At 37.4% G+C, this 27,958-nt stretch overlaps 1 protein-coding gene and 1 long non-coding RNA gene across 2 annotated transcripts in view; one reads left to right on the forward strand and one right to left on the reverse strand.

Annotated features, from left to right (window-relative positions):
• Positions 1-255: 255 nt before the first annotated feature.
• Positions 256-15,507, reverse strand: CISD2 (CDGSH iron sulfur domain 2). The gene is made up of 3 exons (XM_059171986.1): positions 15,281-15,507; positions 3,011-3,225; positions 256-1,365 (listed from the first exon to the last, which is right to left on the reverse strand). The coding sequence occupies exons 1-3, from the start codon at positions 15,381-15,383 to the stop codon at positions 1,276-1,278; spliced, it is 408 nt and encodes a 135-aa protein (XP_059027969.1). The 5' UTR covers positions 15,384-15,507; the 3' UTR covers positions 256-1,275.
• Positions 15,508-15,560: 53 nt separating this feature from the next.
• The window catches only part of LOC131829827 (uncharacterized), a 30,349-nt gene continuing 17,951 nt past the window's right edge, over positions 15,561-27,958 (forward strand). The window contains exons 1-2 of the long non-coding RNA XR_009353011.1: positions 15,561-15,797; positions 27,251-27,446. This is a non-coding gene — a long non-coding RNA (uncharacterized LOC131829827). The remainder of the gene's footprint in view (positions 15,798-27,250; positions 27,447-27,958) is intronic.

Raw genomic sequence — 27,958 nt, forward strand, 5'->3', positions numbered from 1 at the left:
TCTCTGTCAAATAGATAAAATCTTAAAAATAAATAAATAAATAAAAGTAAAATTCCTGCCGTTGGTCACAAGAGTCAAGATCAAAGATCACACAATAGAACCTACTGACATTACACATAATAAATTACAAATCTACATACCAGACTTAGTGCAGGGTCTTGTATATATGCATGCTATTAACTTTGATTATTATTGGGAGAATTAAATATGTTGGCCTCCTGTACCTTCCTTGTATATAAAAAAGACACAGTAAACTGACAGGATTGTACCTTTAATAGACGACGTAAGGATAGCTATTAATGTAAGAACTATGATATACAATAAAACCAAATAGACTTAGGCTAAAAAATTACAAAAGTTTTAAGATTCTCCAATAAGTTAATTTTGCAACCTTTTCGTATTTTATGCTTTATTGGCTTACACTGTTATAAAGAGAAAAATGTAAAGGATTTTGAACACTAATTTATCATTTTAATATGAATTCAGATGTTTTTTATGTTTATTTCTAATTAACCTTCAAATTGCAGCAGCTTGGGAGTTTAAGTATTCTTGCCACCCCATTCCACTCTGTCACTGAGTGGAAAGTTCAAGATACTTTTACAAAACACACACCTAAACAAACATAAACAAGCCTTTTATAAAGTAAACAAATTTTTTATAATGCATATAACTGTTCCTTTTTGGAACTTTCTATATCCAGTTCATGTCTTTTCAGAAACTGGGATATTCACACTTACTAGACACAGTCTTTATAAAGCAAAGCATTTATCTCTTTAAAAACTCAAGTAATTCTTGAAAGCAGTGTTTTTCTTATTGATCTGAAAAGAATGGAGAATGGAAGGCCAAGAGGAAAAATCACTTCAAATGATCAAAACAGAAGGGGACTGAAAAATAATATATTTAACAGTGTACGTAGGGAGAAAAACTTTAATTGTAGATTCTGTAGAAAATATTGAAATTCAGAGGAATAGCTTTGGACTAACTACCAAAACATATTTTTCTCAGTTAGGTAAAACCAAGACTGTTGCTTTTATTCAGGAAGATACATTAAGAATGAAAGGGGTGTACAATTTAACCTCTATATAAATGACTGAATATACAAAATATCAAATATGAACAGTAGTGTAGCAAGAAAATAAATTGGCAGAAATAATTACTCAACCAGTAGCAATCATTAAGACCACCATTTGAAAGACCCTCTATACACAAAGAATGAAAAAATATTGTTATAAGATTTTACAGCACACAACCGAATTCAATCCTAATTCATTACTATTATACTTCTTTCTTCTTCAGTATTAGTGGACCCACATTATCTCCTGTCAATTCATTATGTTTATTATGTGAACCATCACAGGCAGGAAACTAGAAAGGAAAAAGAGTTACAAGTGTTATTTTATTTATTTTTTTCTTTCTTATAATTTTTAATTTTTTATTAACATATAATGTATTACAAGTGTTATTTTTAAAATGATTTAATAAGTAGGAATATTTATGGAATGTTCTTATAAAGAAATTACATAACTTTGAAATAGATCATCAGCTTTCCTGAGTAATGTGTATTCTACATCTAACCTAACTCAATCCAATATCAAAGCAAATCTAACAATTTTAAATAATGTATTATTTGATACAGATTTTCAATAAAGAGCTTTGAATTATTTCAAGAGTCAATTAAACAAGTTTAAAGGGGGACCAAAATAAGCCCTTGTTCTCTGTGGAACTCCAAATTAGAGCTTACCTCTTCGTTTATTTAAATTTAAAAAGAATGTACAGTTGACCCTTAAGCAACACAGGTGTGAACTGTGTGGGTCCACGTAACTGTGGATTTTTTTTTCAATAAATCTCTTATATATATATATATTTTTTTTTTTAACCATAGGAAGAGAAAATTTCGTATTTTTTTCTCTAGCTTACTTCATGGTAAGAATAAAGTAAGTAATACATCTCACATACAAGGTATGTGTTAATTGTCTGTTTATGTCATCAGTAAGGCTTCTGGTAAACAGTACGCCATTAAGTTTTGGGAAAGCCAAAAATTATACCCAGATTTGACTGTGCAGGGGGTGGCTGCCCCAACCTCCATGCTGTTCAAGGGTTAATTGCAATTTAAATTCAAAAAACATTACTTCATGCTTTCTTATTATAAAACTCACACATAACATTTTTAAAACAAACTTTAAAAATACATTTAAAAATTCACTCATAAGTAACAATAATCAAGATTTTGATCTATTTTTCCTCTGCATTTACTGTATTCCTTTTTTAAAAAACAAAATTGGGATCCCACTGAATGTACTGTGCATTTATTAATTATATCATGTTCTCATGTCATTAAAATAGTCTTTAAAAACATGATTTGTAATAGCTTCCTAACATCCCTTAATTTGTATTATGCTATACTTTAATTATTCCCATTTTCAGATACATATCTAGATTATTTCCAGAACTTTGCTATCACAAAAAAATGTTGTGATGAACACTCCCATACTTAAAACTTCAAATAACCTATGATCATAGTACTAGAAGAAAACACATATCACCAGCCACTTGTAATACTCATCACTCCATATTCTTTATTATTTCAACATTAAAAGTCATCCATAATTATAGATGCCATGTATTAGCTTATCTATATATAAGGTACTGTACATACAGCATCTCACCAAATCCTAAAAACTATCTATGATGTTGACCTATTATTGGGGAAAAAAAAAAAACCCAACCCTGAACATCAGAGATTTAGGATTAAGTAACTTGCCCAACCAGAGTCACACTATCAGTGGCAGACATGAGCTCTAAAGCATCAGATTTCTATCCTTCCTTGCTGCTGTAACTTTTCTAAAATAGGTACATATCCATCATAAAATGCAAACTTTAACTTAGGAATACAGAATTTCAGAACCCTGTGGAAAAATCGTTCATCTCCCAGAACCTCAAAAGTGATGATTTAACAAGCAGAACAACTTTAACTGTGTGGTGTTAGAGTACGTTTGAGCACACATCTTACCGTCTTAGAACGCCAACACCTACAGTAAGCTGCTTTGGTGAGACACAGATCTTCAATGTTTATTTCATTCACCACTTTGGGATTTTCCTTTTGTATTTTAAGATTAATCAAGCTATCCTTCTGTTGTTTTTTCTTCAGGAGGAATGGACGAATTGCAAGGTAGCCAAGTAGTGCAAGTACACCGAGGAAAGGCAGTAACCGAAGCCATTCTGCAACTGAACACGTACAGATTTAAGTGTGCGGCCCTTTCATAACAGAGTTCAAACAGCACGTGTTGTCCTTGAGCTTACTCTTTCCCTATTCTTTACTTCTCATGTTAATCTCAAAACTAACTTATCTATAACACAATATAGATAACTTATCTAATTAACACAATCAAGCCACCTATACCTGAGACCACTTCATTTTATCTGTAGGCTAACTTAAGACTTAAAACACAAAACTTGGAGAAATAGATCCTATCTTACGTCAAATATTTTATTTCATTATCCTCACACAAAGTATATTTGTGTTTACTTTGTTTTTGTTTCAGGAATAATGATCACGATTATTACAAACAAAACTGATATATTTTATAGGTTTAGAAAACATTTCCACCATGTCTAAAATCATGTAACAGAATACCCAAAAATGAATATTTTACCCTTGATTTAGGATTTCAGAAAGAACATGTCTTCAGTGCTTTAATTTACATTTTTGGTAAGACATAGTGATTCCTTAAGAAATGTTTCTAGAGGGGCGCCTGGGTGGCTCAGTGGGTTAAAGTCTCTACCTTCGGCTCAGGTCATGATCCCAGCGTCCTGGGATGGAGCCCCTCATTGGGCTCTCTGCTCAGCAGGGAGCCTGCTTCCCCCTCTCTCTCTGCCTGCCTCTCTGCCTACTTGTGATCTCTGTCAAATAAATAAAAATCTTAAAAAAAAAAAAAAAGAAAGAAATGTTTCTAAAAGCTACTATTTTAAAGAACTAATTGAAATTTTCATACACTGAATGTTCTCATTATTAGATACATCTTTTTCCCTAAGCGTTCATTAAATGCCTTCGGGAGTACAAAGTACTGTCTTAAGGGGGTTAAGTGACTAAATAAAATGGTCCCTATGTCTGTGAAGACAAACACATAACCAAGATTTCAACATTTCAGCATGCGTTCATCAAATGTTGGCTAGTGCCATGCCTCTGTAAGAGAAACATTTCTGTTCTTAAAATGTTATCCTTTGACAATCTTCCACTGAGTGCTTACCTGCTATCTTGCTAAGCACTATGTAGAAATAGCTTAGTCAAGAAAAAAAGAACTAAAGATCATGTGCCAAGGCATGCTAATGAATGTTAACACACTATGCTAAGAGTACAACTGCATTACTTTATTTAATTCTGTTAAGCTGTTTTAAACAGCTATACTTGGTAGGTACCATTATTATATCCATTATTCATGTGGGTAAACTACAGCTTAATAAGCAGGTTTAGTGCAGGAAATAAATCCTAACCTGTTTTGATTTCATCGAATCCAACAGATTTAAAATTTTATCTGTTCTTCTCTTGGTAAAACTACCCCAGAGATAATTGTTCTTACTATTCAAGTATTAAAGGAAAAAACTGGCTTAGTATGAAGTCTTCCAAAATGAAACTATTTTTGATACACCACCATGCCAAAGTTTCTAAATGAAACACATATCTATATACTATATGAATAGAAACTGTAACAGTGCCTAGCAGAGAAGATATATAATAATTTTTATCAGTAGGTTATGGAAATTGGTAGCCACTCCTTTGAAAAAATATTGCCAACTCAACATAATAGTATATAGTTGAAATCTTTGGGGATATAATCTTTTAGTTGCCAGAATGAAGCTCTGTAAGGACAAGGACCTTACCTATCATGTTCACCATTCTATTCTCATAACCAACGTGGAGACACCCCATAGATTCTCTGAATGAAGTTCTGGAAATGAAAAGAACTGTTTCTTGAGGAGAAGGGCTCTATCTATAGATCAGTTGTTGTCTAATATAGTAGCCACAAGCCACACTGCTTTGATTTGTACCTGTGATTTTATTTTAACCAGGTATGGTAAGATGACAGACAAGGAGACAACTGCCTTGAAAGAAAAGTTTACTGTTTGTATTCCCAAGAGCAGCTACACGATGTCACACAGAGCCACACAGGAAGTACCAGGTTTGGTCAGGAGGAAGGCAAAAGGAAAACACCCACACAAATCTTGTGTTTTCCATGGAAAAGGTGAAGGAATAATTTCCATGGGCTCTGGGCTATAGGGGTAGTCCCTAGTTGTCTAGTACCTAGCCCTCGGTGATTAGGGCAGGAGAAATACTGGTGTGCTACGTGAGAGCGTTTTAAAGGAGGTGGTTGGTTTGCATATGAAAAGTGTGTTCATAGGGCAGGTTGTTCATTATCTCTAAGAATTAGCTGGGAAGGTGCAGGTTCTTCTTGGCCCTCATGATGTCAAAGCATCATAAAATATAGAAAATTTAAGAACATGATTAAAACACACATAAAGCTATAAACTTTAAATAAATTAAAATTAAGTAAAATTTAAAATTCAGTTTCTAAGACAAACTAGTTACATATCACCAGCTCAATAATGACATGGTACTTGTGGCTACTCTGACAGCCAAAGAACATTTCCATCATGTTTTTTGGATGGCACTGCTACAGACCATTGTTTCAATAAAGTAACATCTCTATAGCATGGCAAGGCTGCTTTGACAACTTCGGCACCCATCTCTTACCTACCTGAAACCACCCAAAGCTACTATCTAGTAGCTGCCTTCCTGTGTTCTTTGCATAAGGGATTCCTTCTTTCTGCCTCTAGTTTACTGGACTGATTTGTGTAGATCCTTTAAGATTAATGTCATATATTGCCTTCTCCAGAAGTCTTCCTTGATTTCACAAAGCAAAATCTATCACTTCCTCTTGTACTTCCAAGCCCTTTACCTGTTTGTTTTATCACACCATTGTCATCTGCTTATAAAACTGACTCATTTGTCCCTACCACTCTCTCTCACACAAAGTAGATACCTCATAGGTGTTTTATGAATGACTTAATGAATGAATGCAGAGCATAAATGTCAGTCCCTTTCTCACTCACCACACAGTACTTAATTATTTATTTGCACTTATCTTGTAGATCCGGCAATGAATATCTATTGACCCAATACTCAGTAAAATATTTTAAAGTAGTAGATATCCAGTAAATGTTTATTAAATGTAGAGTAAATTTTAAGTATTATTCTGTATATTACAAAATTATAAAGTCATGAGGTTAAATGCTCAAACTCAAAAAGTAAATAGAAATTTAAAGATGAAAACCTTAACCTAGATTCTTAAGTTTGGCATTTCCTGTCCTAGCCCACAAATCTCAGGGAAAAAAATGGTGTTAATACTTTTAAAAATCTACTTCAGAAAATGTTCCTTTGACGTACTTAATTCCTCAGTAAAGCATTACTCTGTGATAGTATGGGAATAAAAAGTACTATTACCTCCTACAACAAAGGAATTCAAACAAAAGCCTGAGTACAATCTACTTTCTGAAGGTGATAATCTTCAATTTAATTAAAGAAAAGGTTTATAAAGAAAAATAATAAAGACTTTGAAGCTTAATAACTTTAAATGTATTTATTAAGGTTGATTTTTAGCAAACAAATATGAAATACAGAAAAATCAAACAAATTTTTAAAAATTTTAAAACAGCTATTTCCAATGAACCTACCTGATACATGTTGAGCTATTACAGAAATTTTAGATACTTTGAGGGGAAAACTATTACCTCCTAATTGTCAGGTATAATGTATATTTTGTACAGTATATTCTTTATTTTTATTGTTTAGGATTATCAAAAACAGCACTTATTTACAAAATTTAGGAAAGTATAAAAATAACTTATAATACTATCAGTCAAGAGTTGATAACATTTTTTTTTTTTTTTGCTCTGTAAATACGTGTTTTCAATACATAAAAACCGAGACCATGCTGTATATACAGTCCATATCTTACATTTTTCACTTTATATCAGGAACATTTCCCAATTTCTTAGCATCATTTGGAAACATGAATTTTAATAGCTACATCCATCTATCATGTTCCCCAGTCAGGATGTAAGATCTACAAAAGCAGACACCTTATTTGTCCAGATCACCACTATATCCTCCGTGCCTAAATAATGCTTGCTTCAATTTATTTTATTTTATATTGAGTCATAATTTATAGTATAGACTGTTGAGCTTTGAGTTAAGTGTTATACTGGATGAGTCTTTACACCTACCTATACCTATAAACACTACCTGAAGCAAAATACGGGGTATTTCCCTCACTCTAAAAAGTTTGCTCTTGGAGGCACCTGGATGGCTCAGTGGGTTAAAGCCTCTGCCTTCAGCTCAGGTCATGATCCCAGGGTGGGATCGAGTTGGGCTCTCTGCTCAGCAGGAAGCCTGCTTCCTCCTCTCTCTCTGCTTGCCTCTGCCTACTTGTGATCTCTATCTGTCAAATAAATAAATAAAATCTTTAAAAAAAAAGTTTGCTCTTGTACAATCAATCCCCTCTGAGTTCCCTTGCCAATTTTAGTACTTAATATATTTTAATGAATTAAGAAATCTGATCTCTTTGCTATTCTTAAACAATTCCAATTTAGTTTTTGACTACACAGTAAGTACCCACGATGTGGAGACAATGTGCTAATGAAAGTGTAGCAGCTTTCTTATCTGTTTCTATGTACCCAGTGCTCAGTAGAGTGCCTGGTACAAAAGTAGGATTTCAATACATAATGAATTCACAGTTTACTTGTGGAATAAATCCAAATTTTCAAATACTCGGAATTAGGTTTCTTTGGTCTATAAAACAGAACTACATAATTCATTCATTTGTTCAACAATACAAGTACCCACCACATCCCAAATATTACATTAGGTGCTGGGGATTCAGGCAGATGTACAAGGTCCCTGTATACTCATACAGTATACATTTTAGATGAGGAGACAACCACAAACAGGTAAACAAATAAATAAGCAAGATAATTTTAGACTATAGTAAGAGCTATGAAGGAAACAAACAGGATCATATAAGAAAGAGACGATCCTAGGGGCAAAGCAATAGGCTGACTGCAACTTTAGGTAAGGGACACAGGAAGGAAAAAAGATCTTTAAGCCAAGACCTAAAGGAAAAGCAGAGAGCTCAAAGACTTGAGTAAAGAACTTTCAAGGCACAACAAAGAATACATGTAAGGAAACTTCCAACTTCATAGAACTGTTGGGAGGAATGAATGAATGAAGTTGGAAACCACTCTAGAAACTTTTGAGCACTATGCAAAAGGAAGCTACTAACACATTCCACCCTGAAACTAAAATACTGGTCTCCTCACTCACTCACTATCCTCTAACAGACTTATGTAAACCAAGACTTCAATTAATTTTAACTGAATTGAGTCTGTACCCCATTAAGCTGGTATTTAAGGGAACTCCCATTAGTATGCACTTGTTTGCCTTTATTCAAGGCTTATGAATGAGAATAGTGTAAGTTAACAGATAAAAATTCTGTTTAAGACATTTAAGAAAAAAATCTGAAGCGCCCTCAAGAAGTGTAAGACCTCACAAACAGATTAGGTGATATGAGAGGTGAAGATACAAAAATTATAAGACATAATCCCTAACCCAAAGAAACTTTTCATCTAGAATGGAATACAGATCTATAAAAAAGGATTACAATACTGTATAGTATGTATAATTATAAATAAGCAGTACAGAAGATGACATGATTAACTCCGCAGGGATGAGCAGACTTTACAGAGAGGATATGGCACCTAACTAGGTTTCTGAAAGATGAGTAAGAGTATAGGAGTCCACAGGCTTATGGAAGGAGGGGCTGTATTTCATACAGAAGAAACAGCATAGGCAAAGGCAGAGATACCAAGATGCATGAAAAGTGACAATACTGCTGGAATATCATGAAACAGGGAAGGACTATACAGGTGACCAGGTGCCAAATGATAAAAATCATCAGGAGGGGCACCGAGGTGACTCAGTCGGTTAAGCGTCTGCCTTCCACTCAGGTTATGACCCCAGGTTCTGGGATGGAGCCTCATGTCAGGTTCCCTGCTCCTTGGGGCGCCTGCTTGCAGCTCTGCCTGCAGCTCCCCCTCTTTCATACTGTGTCAAATGAAGAAATAAAATCTTAAAAAAAAAATCAACAGGTAGGTAATAATCTACTCTGTACATGAAAGGGAACCATTGATATATCTAAATATTAACATAAATAGAAAGCTATTTTCTATGAAATCAGATGGAATTATGGTATCAGATGGAAGATGGACTGGTGGAGAAACAGGTAAGAGCAGACAGGGCTGGTAATGGGAGGACAAAATGCAAGACAATCTGTTAGAAATCCACAGAAATAATTCTGAAAAAAAATCATGCAAACTTAAACTGAGGCCGTGGCCATTAAAGTAAAAAGGGCCAAATGGATCCCCTGAAACTGCCTTAACAGTGTATGTGTGCATGCATTTTTTGAGAATAGTTTGATGCTTTCATTGGGGACACCGAGTAGGTCTGTGATCAATCTTCACTTGCCTTGAAGCATAAGAACCACTAACTCAATAAAATCGATAGGATTGGGTGCGTGATCAAATATGGAGGAAGTGAGGCTTTTTCTGATTCCCAGATTTCTGGTTTCATTATCTGAATGGATGGAGATACTGGTCTCTAATTTAAAAACAAAACAAAACAGAACATAAGAAGAGCATTTTTTTTTTTTTTTAAAGAAGAGCAATTTTAATCAGATTAAGACCAGTGTAGTGTTGTAGAAGAAAGGGGAAAATATGAGGTGTTGACATCTTTAAAGAATATAAAAGAGAGGGGCGCCTGAGTGGCTCAGTGGGTTAAGCCTCTGCCTCCAGCTCAGGTCATGATCTCAGGATCCTGGGATCAAGCCCCGCATCGGGCTCTCTGCTCAGCAGGGCCCTGCTTCCCCATCTCTCTCTGCCTGCCTCTCTGCCTACTTGTGATTTCTCTTTCTCTGTCAAATAAATAAAATAAAGAATATTAGAGAGAGACTAAAAGGTCAATAGTTAGCAGCAAAAAATTAGGGATACAGAAGGATGGCACAAGTCACAGTTTTCTTTGAAACAGTGAAGTAGTACAGTGTGGAAGCTGCTCTGCAGAGCCTAAAAGATGCCAACTTTCTCTGCCCCCTCATCCCAGAGAAGACAAGGAAAAGATAGAGAAAGAAAAGATACCACTGAGAGAGCTACAGGCAGGGGAAGTGACTTCCTCAGGGAGAGCTCTGTTTCATTTAGGGCAAGGAGGTGCATCTATGAAAAATTATGAAGTAGACAAGCCAGGAGTAGAAGATAACAGTGTGAGAGATCAAGGGTGTGAGAGTGTGGGGTGTAGGTATTTTGGGCTATAATTAAGTCAAGTACATGGACCTTAGTGTGACCTCAACATTCAATCCACTAAAAAGGGACCCAGTTAGGCAACATTCTGCTTACTCATTTGAACGTAAAAGGCTTAAATTTCCTCAAATTTTTTTCTTTCAAATTTTTCACTTCAGAAAGATCTTCCTCCTCTCAGTGAAGTTTTCCTGTTTCCAATTTTTTTTAAATACCTGTTTCTAAGTTAAAAAAAAAAAATCAGACCACACTCATTCTAAAATACCAAGCAGAGTTCTAAATGTGTTTTGTAATATTCTACTTCCCACTATTAAGATAAGCAACAGCCTCAGAAGGTACACTGAAACAACTCATACCATCAGAGTAACAAAATCTACACCAAAAAGAACATTTCAAAGCAACCTGCATAGCAAGCAATTTTCACATAATTTTTTGGAAGTTTAGATACTGTTCAAAGAATCTCCTCAGAGAAACAGAATTCAGATTAGGACAGGGCAGATTCAAACTTTTATAAAGATAGGCTACCTATCACACCCTATTCCTGACCATGATATATAAACAAATACAATGATAAAAACATTTGTAGAAGCACACGTAGACACACATGGATCTCTATTAGGAATAATATTCTAAGAATCTAGGACAGACTTTTGCCATCTCAAAAGGTGGTGTATAATGATACTATTAAAATAATGTTGGGAACATGGTTGCTGATAGTTTACTAACGTGCTTTCTTATTAGATAAAATAGAAATATTTCTATTTCTGAATTGTAAAAAGAGGAAAGTAAAATATTTTCAAGGGATGGTTTTACTATTGCCACTTAAAATCTAATACGAACTGTTCAGGACCAAAAGCCAATAAAACGAAATTAATGATCAATTTAAAAAACTTTTTTCCATTCATTCTTATGAACAGTGTTTTGGTGTCTAGAATATTTCCTGGACCAAGTACTCAATAAACACCTGATGACTTGAAAAATTTTACACCGCAAAGTAGTTAGATGGCACAAAATGTGTTAATGAGACTGAAACTGTTCTCCACAAAGGCTAGTATAATCTTTAATTCTTTAATTACACTGACTTAAATACAGTTGGTCTCACTAGGAAGAGGGAAAAAACTTTTAAAACTTCTGGGAACTATGAAACTCTTTTCCCAAATTCTCAAAAACAGTTTTTTAAGATAAAATTCTTTGATCTTTTAGAAATAATCTCTAGTATTTACATAGTAATAAATGCAACTTTCTAGTTTGAATTTAATAATTTCTTATACATCCCTATTGAGAAAACTCACCTTTTACTCTATTTCTTTAAAAAATATTGTGACAAATTTTACATACACTAAACAGATCTTAGGTGTTTAGCTCTGAGCAGTACAATTAAATATACCCCAGCAGCCTCCACTGAAAACATAAAAACATGCAAAATACTCTACCACCCAAGAAAGTATTCTTCTGTCCCTTTCCAGTCTATCCTCCCACCAGTGATGTCTACAAACAAAGATTTTTCACTCAACATTAAGTTTTTTTGAGATTCATCCAGTGGATCAGTAATTCACTCCCTTTTCCGGCTAACCAATATTCCACTCTGTAGTGTAGTATACTACACTTTGTTTATCCACTCTCCTGTTGGTAGATATTTTGGGTGCTTCCAGTTTGGGGCTATTATAAATAAGGTTGCTATAAACATGCCTGTAGAAGTCTTCTTACCCATCTAAGTTTTCAACCCTTTTCCACTTCTAAATTCTTCATTCAAAATTGGCCCTTTCTAGGTAAACAGAGCTAATGCCTTTAAAGCTGTCAGCTCTGACATGCTTGTGTTACTCCAGAAAACATATTGATTATCTTGGGATTCACTGCATTATCTTTAGGAGCAAAACTGTTATGTTTCAAAGAAGCAAACAGAGTCAAGGAGGGAAGAGCTACTACATTCAGTTTCACAGCAAGCTTTTAAATCTAGAAGTAAACTACTTCTGACTTCCGCATAGGAGGATTTTGTTGTTGTTCTATTTTAAAAGTTTATACAACAGGGAAAGCTTTTTTAAGGTCAGAGTATTAGAATAGACTACATTTCCAAAGGGCAGAATCATACAAATTTATCTTAAAAGACTCACTGTTAAACATAAGACCTAAACAAAAATAGGTAAGTTGTTTCTAATAGATAAGGACGGTCTGTAAATATTGTATGGTGATTAAGGATCTCCAAGTGTTTACCAAGAATGCAGAGTCATCATGAGAGAGCCAAGTGCTTTTAAAAAAACCACTACATGTAAATAGGGAAGGGGAAAAAAAAGCAATGAAAATGTAAGCCATTACTTCCTTCTAATTTTCAGATAGAAAATGGAAACACTTTTGGTGCCTTAGACATTTTAAACATTTGCTGAAAAGTGGTCCTCCAGGTTATTTCAACAAAAGTCTAAGTATGGATTCTGTAAGTAGCTCAATCAAGACAGATAAATGTAATTTATCTATTATTTAGCTATTACAATCTACTCTGTAGGGAAGACTCAGAGTAGAAATTGATCAGTGGGAATTTTCTTCCATAGTGCTCCAAAACAAATTATGCAATTGTTATCTTGTTGTCTAGTATGAAATAGACTACCTCATTTTTTCATAAAGCAGTTATTACAAACGTTTCCTAACAAGCAATACAATAAGAACTAAAATAGACACATTATAATGGAACTTAAATACATGTTTTTAAGATATTTATCAATGTTGTCACTCTCCCTGAGACAACAGTCCCCACTTTAAATATTCAACAGCTTTGAAGAGGAAGTTACTATTATTATTGATTTAAGGGAGAAAAACTTTAGGCTAAGTTTCCTTAATGCCTTTAATAGGAATTAAATATTTGTTGACAGTGGAGATTTTGAAGGGGAAAAATAAAAAATGGGGAAAAAAAAACACTTCTAAAATCTAGCCATTCAATCAAATTACATACTCTGTATTGTTAAAACTACACTGCATTTACAGAAAATTGAAACTAATGTAAAACCAGCCACCACTGGAATCAGCACACATAATTCAGTTTACACTGGACTGCGGTGGGAGTAAGGGGACTTCTTTCTTTCCTGTTAAAAACTTGGCAGTTAATTTGGGCAAATTATTAATATAAGTTGGGAACTGGGAAATAATGTCACAAAACAATTATATTCTTCTGACCTGGTATTACCACTTTTGTGAATTCATTCAAGGGTATAATTCAAAGGAGGAAAAAACCCTTAACAACTGGTATAGGGCTACTTACCAGAACATTATGAATAAAAGATATATATGCACAAACATTACAAATTTCCAACTGTAGGGGAATGGTTAGGCCTACCATGACGTTAGTCTAAAAAAGGATTATACAGTTGTTAGAAAAAGAGAAATATATTAAAATATGTAAAGTACTAAAGTAAAAGCAATGATAAAGGGAAAAAGTCAAAATTTTATATAACTGCAGAAAATCTATCAGAATTACAGGATCAAAATCTTTTGATGTTTATAAATACTTGAAACATTTTTTCATTTTATGTTACTTTTACCCTGATTCTGAGGTTTGATGCTTCTTTCAATGTTAATTATTCAGTTACCACGCTTTCTATTCAATTATAAGCTTCCTACCAAGCCAGAATTCAAAGAATCTCTAGATTTAGAATGTCCTCTAGTTTACCTCTTCTAAATCTACTATCTGACTCTGCCTTTTTTTAAAAAATATTATCCTTTTTTAGGGACAGTATTCTCTTAAAAAAAAAACAAAAAAACAACCAAACAGAAGCATTCTGTGTATTGGGGCTGAAATCCATCTCCAAATAATTTTCACTAATTTGGTCCTAGTTCTGTCTTTTGGTCTACAAAGAATATGTTATTCTCCTTCCATCAATAAGCCTTCCAAACGCTATGTTTCATGTCAGCTACCACAGAACTCCAGACTGTTCCAGGCTAAGGAGCCCTATTGATCTTAAAATTATCTTAATGCATGTTTTATTCCCATTCTGGATCTATGAGTTCAAAGTTTGCCAAATCAAAATGGTTGTTTCTCCCCTCACCATCCCAATCAGTCTCAGTCTGGTTTGCAAATACCCCTCTTAGACTGTTAACATCCCAAACCCAACAAAATCTTCCAAGTGTTGGCTGCATTATGGAAATTTTCGTCTTTTAGATGTGAAATCCTGAGTGTGTGGGGTTTTTGTTTTGTAAAGAACGGATCTTAAAACCACGATGTTACATATATATTCATTAAATTTCATTATCTAACATTTGATCTATCGTACTGGCCTTTGAATACCTTTTGGCCAATTTTTCTTTCCTGAACTCAAGTTACCTTAACTACATCCAGGCCCAAGGTAATGGAGTTGACCTCGAATGCCCTCGGGGTACTTCAAGTCTTCCCTGTGGGAATGGAGGTTGTTCTCGGATTTTGTTACTGAATAAAGCTGTCATACACATATTGCGTGTATGGCTCTGTTCCTCCCCGCCCCCCCCCCCACACACACGCTGTGGGTAAAACCCCGCTGAGAGCTGGGACTGTCTGATTGCACAGCGCCTTAGATAACGACGGCTTATCCTACTCTAACACAAACAAGCACACAGCAGTGAGAGATACAGAGAGAGAGATGAAAGATACGGGCTCGCTACCAACTCGGCACTTTCTCTGCAAAAACCCGGTCTCCCATCACGAAAGGACTCGGAAAAGGCACTAAGACAAGGACGAGAGGTGGAATCATCCGCGCTCCGAGGCGGCTGCGCCGGCGCCCGCCCCCCGCCGTCTGCGCACAGGGTCACGGAGTAACGCGCCACTCGCCAAGCCCCGCCCCTTGGCCGGGGGAGGTTTAGACCACCCCCCACTCCCACGTTGGGAGACGTGCACGGATGGGGACTGGAGGAAGGCGGGGATTACCTGTGAGCCGGGCGAACCCGGTAATGCTCTCGGGGACAGGAAGCCGCTTTAGATACGCCGGGAGCTGCACCTTCACGATGCGGGCCACGCTCTCCAGCACCATCCTCGCCAGCAGCGTCCACTCCCCTCCCGGCCCGCGCCGTTCTCCGGCCGAGCTGTCGCGCGTGCGCGGAGAGAGGAAGCGCCCGGCGGGCGCCGCGGCCTGGGTCCCGCGGCAGGCAGGAGGGGGCGGCGCTGAGGGCCCCCAGAGGAGAGGTTGACCTGCTGGGCGCCGATTGGCAGCCGGCGAGTGACGTGCGCGCGCCGCGGACGCCAAGGGAGAGCGCGCGGCCGCGAGGTGTGGAGTCGCGGCAGGGATGAGTAACGAGGCCCTCCGGGGAATCTCGGTTTTGAAGAGGGCGCGCGTGCACGCTGGGCCCTTCGCATCCGTAGACGCTCGAGGCCCGCAGAAAGGATACTGTGGCCGATGAGGTAAAGCATGTGAGGGTGCTTTGTAACCGGAAAGCGCCTTTCAAAAGTGAGTTGCTCCTGGCGTCGGTTTTTACTTTGGCGTCTCGTCCCGGCCCCTTTCTTCCCGGAACCGGTCGGGTGCCGGGGCCCTAGGATTGCAAGCTCACCACGACCACCCTCCCCGCCACCCTGCGGTGCCTGACTCCGTTCCCTCACCCCAACAAGCCAGGTTTAAAGAGAAGGTTAGGGGCGCCTGGGTGGCTCAGTGGGTTAAGCCGCTGCCTTCGGCTCAGGTCGTGATCTCAGGGTCCTGGGATCGAGCCCCGCATCGGGCTCTCTGCCCAGCGGGGAGCCTCCTTCCTCCTCTCTCTCTGCCTGCTTATGATCTCTCTCTGTCAAATAAATAAACAAAATCTTTAAAAAAAAAAAAGTTGTTTATGTTAGGATTTCTTTTCAGTTTCCTTTTGAGAGCTTACTGTTGGTTTGGTGAAAGTAGGACCCTGAAGCTTGTTTACTATGAATATGATATTCTCAGATATCCTCGTCCTCTGGATTGTTCTTTTAGAGGTTATCTTTATTATTTTCTTAAAGATTTTATTTGTTTGTATTGTTTGACAGACAGCACAAGCAGAGGGAGCTGCAGGCTCTCCAGGGAGCAGGGAGCACCAAGAGGGACTTGATCCCAGAGTCCTGGGATCATGACCTGAGTCTAAGAAGGCTCTTAACTATCTGAGCCACACAGGTGCCCCTTAGGGGTTATCTTTAATTTCTGTTGATCAGATGTAGAAGTACCCTTGGAGAGATGATGGACCTAGGGGTGGGTTGGGAGTGAGGCAAATTAGGGGAATAAAAGATTGGAGATAACCTCTAAATACTTTTTTGTTTTGTTTTGTTTAGATTTTATTTATATGACAGATCACAAGTAGGCAGAGAGGCAGGCATAGAGAGAGGGGGAAGCAGGCTTCTTGCTGAGCAGAGAGCTGGATGCGGGCCCTCATCCCAGGACCCTGAGATCATGACCTGAGCCGAAGGCAGAGGCTTAACCTACTGAGCCACCCAGGCGCCCTAAATACTTTTTTCTTAATTAGAGGCTTTGTAGCCTTGACAAGGGCAAAAAGCAAGCTGTGTTGAGTGAGATTCTTTAGGCTTCTAAGGTTTTTCTTTAAGAGCATTAAAAAATAAATGCTTAAGAGGTACAGCGTAGTAAAATGTTAGGGTGCCAAAGGTAGAATCTGATGCGACAACTGTGCAGATCGGTATATATGGGGTATCTCCAACACCTGAGAGAGCTTCGTTGTGCCCCTTCCAACCATGTCTCCTTACCCCACCACCACTACTATTCTGTCTTGCTTTACATGTTCTTGGACTTCGTATAAAAGGAGTTATACAGTATACATAGTTCTTCTTTTGTGATTGGCTTTCCTGAGCAGTTTATGTGGATAGCTGGTTTGCTGTTTCCAAGTAGAAGAAATGTAATGAGTGGAAGTCTTATCCCCATATCTATCTTTTTTTTTTTTTAAGATTTTATTTATTTGTCAGAGAGAAGGAGAGAGAGAGCACGTAAGCAGGCAGAGAGGCAGAGAGAGAAGCAGGCTCCCTGCCGAGCAAGGAGCCCAATGCGGGGCTCGATCCCAGGACTCTGGGATCATAACCTGAGCCTAAGGCAGTGGCTTAACTCACTGAGCCACCCAGGGGTCCCCCTCCCCATATCTATCTTATCTTACCTTTTCTCTTTCTTTCTTTCTCTAATCTTATAATTCAGAGGAGATGCATTACACAAACTACATTAATGTATAAAAGGTGATAGTTTCCTAACCCCACCAATAAAATTCTTACTGTGTATTTTAGGGAATATTTTCTTAAATTCCTTTTACTTTCAAATATAAATGTTGTTTCATTCATATCTTAATTTGCATTTCATTTCCACAACCCTGCCTTCTTGGTAGTATGTGAAACAGAGGGACTGAAAATAATATCCTACACAGAAGTGACAGGCTTATCTAACTACTTTCTGACATGGTGTCCAACAAAATCTGGTTTTATTAGTATTTGTATCTTAGATTTAGATGCCATTTTTAAAAGCCATAAAGATATTTTATGGTTAGAAAAGAACAGACAAAATAATATGTGAATAAAGCTAAAGGAGTTATTATTTAGTGTTAAGAATTTGAATGAAGGGGCGCCTGGGTGGCTCAGTGGTTAAAGCCTCTGCCTTCGGCTCAGGTCATGATCCCAGGGTCTTGGGGTCGAGCCTCATATCGGGCTGTCTGCTCAGCAGGGAGCCTGCTTCCTCCTCTCTCTCTGCCTGCCTCTCTGCCTACTTGTGATCTGTCTGTCAAATAAATAAAAATCTTTAAAAAAAAAAGAATTTGAATGAAGATTGGTAAATTCTCTGCCTACTTTGTGTCCTAGCTAGATCCAAGTCTCTAATTTCTTTACAAGTTTCCTTCTGTAAGCTCATCTAGTCCCATGAATTCAAATGTGATCAGTATGTTGACCTAGCCCAGATCTCTAATCCCAGGCCAGATTTCTCTTGTACAGCAGTCCCAAATGCCTCCTGGATATCTCTGTGCATCTTTACTCATTTTGCTAATGCTTTGCTCTCTCTGTGCATCTTTACTCATTTTGCTAATGCTTTGCTCATCTTTTTCATTGATTTATGTTTTCTGTAAAATAATACCTTGTTGGTTATATTGGTTACCTGTCTTCTTCCAGTTTAAGACTTTTCTCTGACCTTTGTTTGTGGTGTCTTTTCTTATACTGAAATTTAGTTTTAATGTAGTCAGATTTATCTTTTCCATTATATTTTGTGCTTTGGAGATCTTGTTTAAGAAATCCTTTTCTACTTCAAAATAACAAAGATTTTTATCTATCTTTTTACTAAAAGTTTAAAACTCTTATTCTTCATATTTACATTTTTAATCAACTTATTTTTGTGCATGAGGTAGGGATCTAATTTTATTTTATTTTATTTTATTTATATATGTACAATCGTTCTAGAAGCATTTATTGAATAATTTAATTTTTATTTTATGTCACTCATCTCAGAACAGGTTTCTACACATATGTGGGTAGTTTTCCATCAGTCAATTTGTATGACTTCTGTGACATTACCACAGTATTATAATTGCTACAGATTTATAATAAGTGTTAATATCCAGGAGGATATTAACAGCAGTTAATAACCCACATATTTTTTCAAAATTATCTTGGAAATGCCAGTTATAGATAATTCTATATAAATTTTAGAGTTTTGTTAAGATCTATTGAAAAAACGTAAGAGTTTTATTGAAAAATTGTTAGAACCTCAGTTTCTCCCCTAATATGCCTATATTAATGGTTGTTATGACTAGATAAAATTAATCGTTTTCATGTGCTTAATGAATGGTTGCTGTCATTTGTATCATTATCATCATCATCATCAGTGAATGAGCCTTTACTCTGGCTTTGAGATCTTAAATTCAAAAATACTACCTTCTGAACACAACCTACTATAGCTCTTTATACATCTTCCACTCCCTTACACCTACTAAACTTATTCTTTAACTTTATCAAGATATTTAGTGTTGAAACTCTTTTTCTAGTCTGTCAGTCCATTCCTGGATTTATTTACTTTTTTCATTCCTTCAGATCTTCACTATTTTACATTACTTATTAAGCTTTCTAATTGTTACTACCATGCTTATTTTAAGCTTTGATGACTCTGAATTTTAGTTAACAGATGAGCTCTTCTCACCAGCATCTCTAGATGTGGCTGTAATTCCTCCTATAATTAACATTTGCCCGGCTCTCCAAGTCTTCTGCACCCTGTGTTCTAGAGCTCATCCTCCAAGACCTTGCTTCATCAGTTACCATCTCAAATTTTCATTTTTCTTTCTCTACTGGCCCCACAAACTGTTGATCTCCAGGCTTTTAGATTTCACCAGTAATTTTTTTAATTGAGATAATCAACATAGGTTTGCCAACTTTTTATTTTGCCAAGAAAAGATACTTAAAAGCAATATAACAAAAAACTACTATCACCTACTACTAGAAGGTAACATTAACAGTAAGACCATAGACTTTAGAGCTAGACTGTTTAGAATTTTGGCTCTGCCGAAATAAATTCTGTGACCTATAAAAATACAGATAATACCTACCTCTTAAGGCTGTATTGTATATACTAGTTTAGTGGATTAATATATACAAAGCAACTAAACCCACTTGGCACATACACATGCACAGTTGCATTATCTTCTCTCTTACATCACTGTTAGCACATCTTGTTTATTATAGCTACACTTGGTTTTTTACCATGGCTGCACTACGTCTGTGTGGTCAGTGTGATGATAGTGCATGTGTCAGTGCTAATCATATGTAGCTGTTGGGGATCTTATTAAGATTGCTTAAAATGCTTCAAGGGGACCACATGCACATTTCTATAAAGATAGCAAGTAGACAAAGAGTAGATTGTACAAGTTTATAGAGAAAAAAAACAGGTTTCATATGAGGCACACAAAGGTAAATGTGTTGGACTTCTCAGTAACAACTCTGGAAACAAAAGGGTAACAGAGCAGTGCTTCAGAATTCTAAGGGAAAATTAATTCTAGTCTAGAATTCTATATAAGCCAACCTACTTATCAGTTATGAGACTAGAATAAAGTTATGTTCAAACCTAAAAGGTCTCACACTCCATACATCCTCTCTCAAAAAGCTAATAGAGAATGTGTACCACCTAAATGAGGATTGTATCAGGAAAAAGCAGGGCATGTTATTAAGGAAATATGAAATCCAGAATAAGAGAGAGGTAAGGGAATTGCATTTGATGGATTGGAACAGTAAGATGAAATTAATGGAACACCTAACACAAGGATAGCTTTTTACCGTGCATCACTTTATTATGCTTCACAGATACTGTATTTTTTATAAACTGAAGGTTTGTGGCAGCCCTGCACAGAGCAAGTCTCTCAGCACTGTTTTTCCAGCAGCATTTGCTCACTTTGTGTTTCTGTCACATTTTGGTAATTCTCACAATATTTCAAATTTCATTATTATTTGTCTTGGTGATCTGTGATCAGTGATTATGACTCACTGGAAGCTCAGATGATGGTTAGCATTTTTAATAATAAAGGATTTTTAATTAAGGTATGTACATTGTTTGATGTAATGCTATTGCATGTTTAGTAGATTATAGTACAGAGTAAACCTAACTTTTATATTGAGTGGGAAACCAAAAAAATTATTTGACTCACTTTATTGAGATACTTGCCTTATTATGGTGGTTTGGAACTGAACCCACTATATTGCTTAGATGTGCCTGTATGTCTGAACAGATTATTTGCAGGCTTTCCCTCTTGGGTTGCAGTTTGGGGTTAAATGAATGATTTAGAAACTAAGCAGATTCTTAAAAAGATTTTTTCTTAAACTTTATTCAAACGTTTTTTTTTTAAAGATTTTATTTATTTATTTGACAGAGAGAAATAACAAGTAGATGGAGAGGAAGGCAGAGAGAGAGAGGGAAGCAGGCTCCCCGCTGAGCAGAGAGCCCGATGCGGGACTCGATCCCAGGACCCTGAGATCATGACCTGAGCCGAAGGCAGCGGCTTAACCCACTGAGCCACCCAGGCGCCCTTATTCAAACATTTTTAAAGGGATAAACAAAATTTATTAAAAAGAGTGTTTTGATTTTGGCATTTGGTGTCACATTATACTTCCCCTTTCTTCTTGAGGAAACATATTTTAACTGCTTTGTCTTACCCACAGTTCTAAGAGGAAATGCAACAAACTGGAAATAAAGGCAAAATTAGAGAAACAAAACTGGTGTTGGTAAATTAATAACATACGGTAAAACTTTAAAACCATCTTCCATAGTACTTCCTAGTACTGTAAACAAGCAGATTGCCTAATGGGAAATTCCTAGAAATTCTTAGAGACATATGGTGGACTAGAGTGAGCTTTGAAAAAACCTTTCTACTCTATAATTCTTTTTTTTTTTTTTTTAAGATTTTATTTATTATTTATTTGACAGAGATCACAAGTAGGCAGAGAGGCAGGCAGAGAGAGAGAGGAGGAAGCAGGCTCCCCGCTGAGCAGAGAGCCCGATGTGGGGCTCGATCCCAACCATGACCCGAGCTGAAGACAGAGGCTTTAACCCACTGAGCCACCCAGGTGCCCCTGTAATTCTGTAAGTGTATAGAGTTCTTCCTCAATTTATGATGGGTTGTGCCACAACAAACCCATCGTAAGTTGAAAATCCTGTAATTTGCAAATGAATTTAATACACCTAACCTAATGAATATCATAGCTTAGTCTAGCTTACCTTAAACATGCTTAGCACACTTACATTAACCTATAGTTAGGCAGGATTATCTAACACAAAGCCTCGTTTATACCAAATATCTCACCTAATTTATTGGATACTGTATTGAAGGTGAAAAATAGAGTAGTTGTATTGGTGCAGAATATCTGTACATGTATTGGTTGTTGCTGGTGATTTCGTGGCTGGCTGGGAGCTGTGGCTGCTGCCACTGCCCAGGATCACTAGAGTGTATCGTTGTCACTATCACTAGCCCAGATGAAAGTCCTAATTCAAAATTTGAAGTACAGTTTCTGCTGAATACACCTTGTTTTTGCTTTATTATAAAGTTGAAAAATTGTGAGTCAAACAATACTGTATTGACATGCCACTTTTGCAGTCACTGACTAGAAAAAGATTACAATTAAGAAGTAAATGCAAACATAATAAATGCAACATATATAATAAAAAGCTTGATTCTGTAGACTTTTGAAGTTTTCTTTTTTGGAAGCCACCTTTCTTTGCCATAGAAATTCCATATATACTGTAATCTTCATAGGTAATCATTAAAATAATATAACAGATTCTTCATTACCTCATAAGTTTATGGAACTAGCCTACTCCAAGTGTGATCAATTGGGCAGTAAAGAAAACAGGAAACAAATGCTTTGTGATAATACTGTTGTGCATAGCATAAATTTGAGATAGCTGAATTGTGTATGGAATCGTGCTATTTAGATTAAAAGCACCCATTAATATCTTGTTGATGACTGATTTGTTAAGGACATATCTAGGTTAAAAAAAAAACCTATAAATAAATGGTTTAAGAATATAAGCAACACCAAGTGTAGTAGATTAATGATTTCCTGATTCTTCCATGTCCTGTTAACTTATAAAATATTCAACATGTCAGTTATGACTATTTACATCTTTGCAGCTATATTTCCTTTTTGTTCTCATAATTCTTAAGCATATTGGGGTTTTTTTTAGTGGGTGTGGAGGGAATGCCTGGGTGGCTCAATCAGTTAATCTGCCTTTGGCTCAGGTCATGAATCCAGGGTCCTGGGAACAAGCCCCATATAGAGCCCTCTGCTCAGCGGGGACCCTTCTCCCTCTGCTCCTCCCTCCTCCCACTCCTGTGCCCTGTGTTCGTTCTGTCTCTCTCTCTCTGTCAAATAAAATCTTTAAAAAGAAAAACATTTTTTTTATGTGCTACCCTTGATTAATGTGATATTTTTAACAGATTACTTCTTTAAATCACAAATTTTAAGTTTCACTTAAGGCTTCTGGGGCACTTGGGTGGCTCAGTCAGTTAAGCATCGAATTCTTGATCTCAGCTCAGGATAATATATGCATAATATTATGCATTTGTCAAAACCTACAGAACTGTACAAAAGAGAGTGAACCCTACTGTAAACTAAGGACTTTAATTAATACTAATATATCAACATTGGCTTATCAAAGGTAACAGATATACCACTAATACACACTAATACAAGATATTAATAATAGGAGAATATGTATGTGTGATATAGGAACTCTCTATTTTCATTTACTTGTAATCTCTGTCAAATAAATAAAATCTTTTAAAAAATTTTTATTTCATTTTAATTTATCTATGTTGTTCTTTAAACTCATATTTCCATACCTAAGAGTCTCCCATGGCTTTTTAATGATTTCTTGTTCCTTCTTTATATATTACTAACCTCCCACTCAGCATCCTCTTGACTCCTATTTTAAACTTAGTTTCTTTTTTTTTTTTTTTTAAGATTTTATTTATTTGACAGAGATCACAAGTAGGCAGAGAGGCAGGCAGGCAGAGAGGGGGAAAAGCAGGCTCCCTGCTGAGCAGAGAGCCTGATGCAGGGCTCAATCCCAGGATCCTGGGATCATGACCTGAGCTGAAGGCAGAGGCTTTAAACCACTGAGCCATCCAGGCGCCCCTAGGCTTAGTTTCTTTTTACACTGATGATCCTTTTTAGCATTCCCAATCGGCTTTATCCTACTTTATTTTATAGCAAATACTACTTTCTAAAACGTTTTATTCCTTAGATAGTAAGTTGTTTGATGTTTTTGTCTCTGTCCCTCATGCCATTTCCTACCACTGAAAATAAAACACACAAGAAGAAAGGTTTTTGTCTGTCTTATTCACTGATGAATCCTCAGTGCCTGACACTAGCAAGTGCTCAGTAAAAATTTGTTGATTAATTGAATTGTTTTTAAATTCTTAAACTTAAAACATGTTTTAAAATACCTATATGCCTATAGTTCTGCTTCAGTTGGTATATGTTATGTAATTTGCTGTGTTACATAATGATCATACTCCTCAGGTGTCTAGATATTTGGTTCACTAGCTTATATTCTCTACTACCTTTTTTTTTTTTTAAAGATTTCATTTACTTGAGAGCGCACCCTAGAGCGAGCATGAGTGGGGGTGGGGTTGAAGGTAGGTGGAGGAGCAGAGGGAGAGAGAGAAATAGGGAGCCTGATGTGGGACTCCATCCCAGGGCCCTGAGATCATGACCTGAGCCAAAGACAGACACTTAACTGAGCTACCCGGGTGCCCCTCTGCTACCCTTTCTGATAATGGATATGGAGGAAGAGAAAAAGAGCAGACCCTAGCTTTTATCCCTTCCCACAAGTTTAAAGACTAGAGAGCAGAGAGCTCCAGGTACCACAGAGGAGCTATAGTGCTTTATCTCTGTTGCTACTGTTGACTAGTTCTCTAGTGAGGATTTACCTTAAAACTCACAAGCTAGGGGTGCCTGGGTGGCTCAGTTGGTTAGGCAACTGCCTTCGGCTCAGGTCACCATTCCAGGTTCCTGGGATCCAGCCCCGTATTGGGCTCCCTGCTCATTGGGGAGTCTGCTTCTCCCTCTCCCTCTGCTGCTGTGCCTGCTTATGCTCTCTTGTTCTCTCTCTGTCAAATAAATAAATAAAATATTAAAAAAAAAAAAAGGGCACCTGGGTGGCTCAGTCATTAAGCGTCTGCTTTCGGCTCTGTTCATGATCCTGGGTTTCTGGGATCAAGCCCTGAGTCAGACTTCCTGCTCAGTGGGAAACCTGCTTCTCCCTCTCCCACTCCCCTTGCTTATGTTCGCCCTCTCACTGTCTCTCTGTCAAATAAACAACATCTTTAAAAAATTGAAAAAGGGGCGCCTGGGTGGCTCAGTAGGTTACAGCCCCTGCCTTCGGCTTAGGTTATGATCCCAGGGTCCTGGCATACCATGAGGAGGGAGTACAAAGTTTCCTTAGACATTCTCTTTTCACCAAGTCATTAAGAAGCACTTTGGTGATAGGAGCATCAGCATTCCCAAAGAGCTCTGAAGCGGCTGTCCTCTGTCAAAATGATGGTGATGAATGCTGTGGTAGAATTGTTTCCTAATTCCAAAGAGAATAATGCCATCCCAAAGTGGCAAAGCCCACATGATGGCATATAACAACCAGAGACACTGTGGACACGATTACCATAATAAGTCAAAAAAGAAAAGTTAGTCAGATTGTTTTGACCTGCAGGGAAAGAGGGATAATGACCAAATGATAACAAAGTCCCTAGAAATGAAATGGCTTAAGTAGGACATGAGGTGCTGCCTGACATATATAGGTGGGAAAATTCTGAACAAACTTGTGTTGTCATAGTGAAATTTGAAGACTCCCATCCGATTCACAGACCTGGAACTCCTTGATAATGGAAGGAGACTGGGTCCCTGTGAAGAAGTACCCAGCAGTGCAGCCACAGTTGTATAACCATGAACCTTCCCCTTATCCAGTGGTTTCCAGACTTGTCTGTACTTTAGAACACCTGAGAATTCTAAAGAACATACTCCAAACCAATTAAATCATAATTTCAGGGAGTGAGATCCAGGCACTGATACTTTTTAAAACTCCCCTGGTAAATTATGTGAGAATTTAGGGGATCAACTGCCATAATCCTTCTCTAGTGGCCACTTACTGAAGAAAGGAAAATACCAGACCTCCTGAGGCTTATTAGATACTGCCTCTTAATATCTGTTGATACCTAGAGACTCCAAACACCATCCTGGACAACTGGTTGAAATAGAAAGTCAAGTGATGGATATAGTCTTGGCCTGAGTCTGGGTAATCGTGAGTCCAGGAAGACCCATATTGTGGCTATTTCTCCAGTCCTAGAAGTGTAGTAAGAGTAGATACATTTTAATAACCAAAGCAGTGTTCATTTTGTTTTCCTGACCAATGGAGTGACTGCTGTTACAGTAGGAAGGGCTATATAGGTGCTCATAACTGCTTGCTACCACTCTCACACTAGACTATATACAGAAAGTACCACATCCTGGGAAGCTCATGCTGGAATAGTGATTCATACCACATTCCCACTTAAATTCCTTTTGTGGTCACCAGATGAGTCATAGGGAATGACAGTGTAAAAACCAGAGGGGTAGTAAAGAATGACTGGATTACTGCAGAGTTTGGTCAGGCGGAGATGCCAGTGGTAGTTGCTGTTCTCAGTGTGGGATCTTCACTGGAGGAAATTAATACAGTTTGACATGATATATAGATTTTGGTCTGGAAGTGCCCCCTTCACTCCATTCCAGTTAGTGAGGGAAGTCAGAAATAGATCACACTGAACTGCCAGGGACAGAGTGGGCCCTTACTGTTTTGTTGCAGGGCTGTGTCAGCTTTCTGTTCTGTGGTGTGAAGGGACCTTGATCATCTTGCTATGTCATAGAATGTTTACAGTAGTCTATTATAAAAATGAATGTTAAATGAATCCAATGAGCAGGAAGTAGTAGTAAGCACTCCACATGTTTTGGTAAGACCCATGCATGCAACATTAAGGTGCAAGAAAAACCCTGTAAAACTTCCAGGACCTGTCACAAATTTCTAGGAGTCCAATGTCCTGAGACATGTTAGGTTATCCATTCAAGTAAGTGACAGTGTATTGTGTTTTTCATTACAAGCAATAAAGAAAAAGGCAAAACATATGGCAGACCTTCTTGGGTTCTGAAGACAACAAAATAGGACATTTGGGTGGCCTCCTCTAACCTATTTTCTGGGTAACTGTAGTTTTCAGTGGAGCCCAGGGCAAACTATCTTGCCAGTTGGACCTTGTGATTGGGCAAATCCAGTGGTATTGGAAACTCATGTGGTAGAAATGTTATATGAAGCCTCTGATAAGTGCCAATAGGAGAATTACAACACGGATTCCTTGATTTTTGAGTAAAGATCTATTTTCCTCAACCAGTGTTTTGTTTTGTTTTGTTGAAAAGTAGCTCCTGATTTGCTGCTGGTACCTGGTAGAGATGGAAAACTTGACCATGCGACATCAAGTGACTGTGTGAATAATCAAACCAACCATCATGACCTGGTGTTATCTGATTCACCAGACCATACAACTGATGAGCACAACAGCAGTCCACGCCCTACAAGACTGGGAATACCGTCACAACTAAACTGAACAAGCAGGTGACTCAGACTATTAGTACCCGCCCCTATTCCTTTAGCACTTCTCCCCCAATCCATATAAACTGGCTTCAAAAGAGTTCCTCTAACCAATTAATGGAAGAGAGAAACGTTTGTTTGTGGGTTTTTTTTTTTAAGATATTTATTTATTTATTCATCAGAGATGGAGAGAGAGAGAGGCAGAGGGAGAAGCAGGTTCCCCACGGGGTAGGGAACCCAGTGCAGAGCTCAGTCCCAGGACCGTGGGATTATGACCTGAACTGAAGGCAGCCACTTAACCCACTGAGCCACCCAGGCACCCCTTGGTCTTATTAATTCAAAAAAGGGCCTGCAGTGAGTTTGCAATAACTGGGTGTGAGTGGTCACTATACAACATCACTCATTAGTAGCCCTGAAACACAACAGTAAAAAGAAATCCTTTCATTGAGAAGAACTTTAGGAGACGATGGCCTGAGGTAAGGGTTCGTTTTTAATGGCTTATGAGTTGAAGGCCTGGACAAGAGCTTAGAACAAAC

This window comes from Mustela lutreola, chromosome 1 (assembly GCF_030435805.1).
Source record: "Mustela lutreola isolate mMusLut2 chromosome 1, mMusLut2.pri, whole genome shotgun sequence".
Taxonomy (NCBI): Eukaryota; Metazoa; Chordata; class Mammalia; order Carnivora; family Mustelidae; genus Mustela; species Mustela lutreola.

Bases quoted from the DNA above. Each gene is read 5' to 3' on its own strand.
- CISD2 (XM_059171986.1), bottom strand. From the start codon at position 15,383: ATGGTGCTGGAGAGCGTGGCCCGCATCGTGAAGGTGCAGCTCCCGGCG. The intron at 3,226-15,280 runs GTAATCCCCGCC...GTACGTGTTCAG, and splicing joins CGGGTTCGCCCGGCTCACAG to TTGCAGAATGGCTTCGGTTA. The intron at 1,366-3,010 runs GTAAGATGTGTG...TTTCCTTTCTAG, and splicing joins GGTGTTGGCGTTCTAAGACG to TTTCCTGCCTGTGATGGTTC.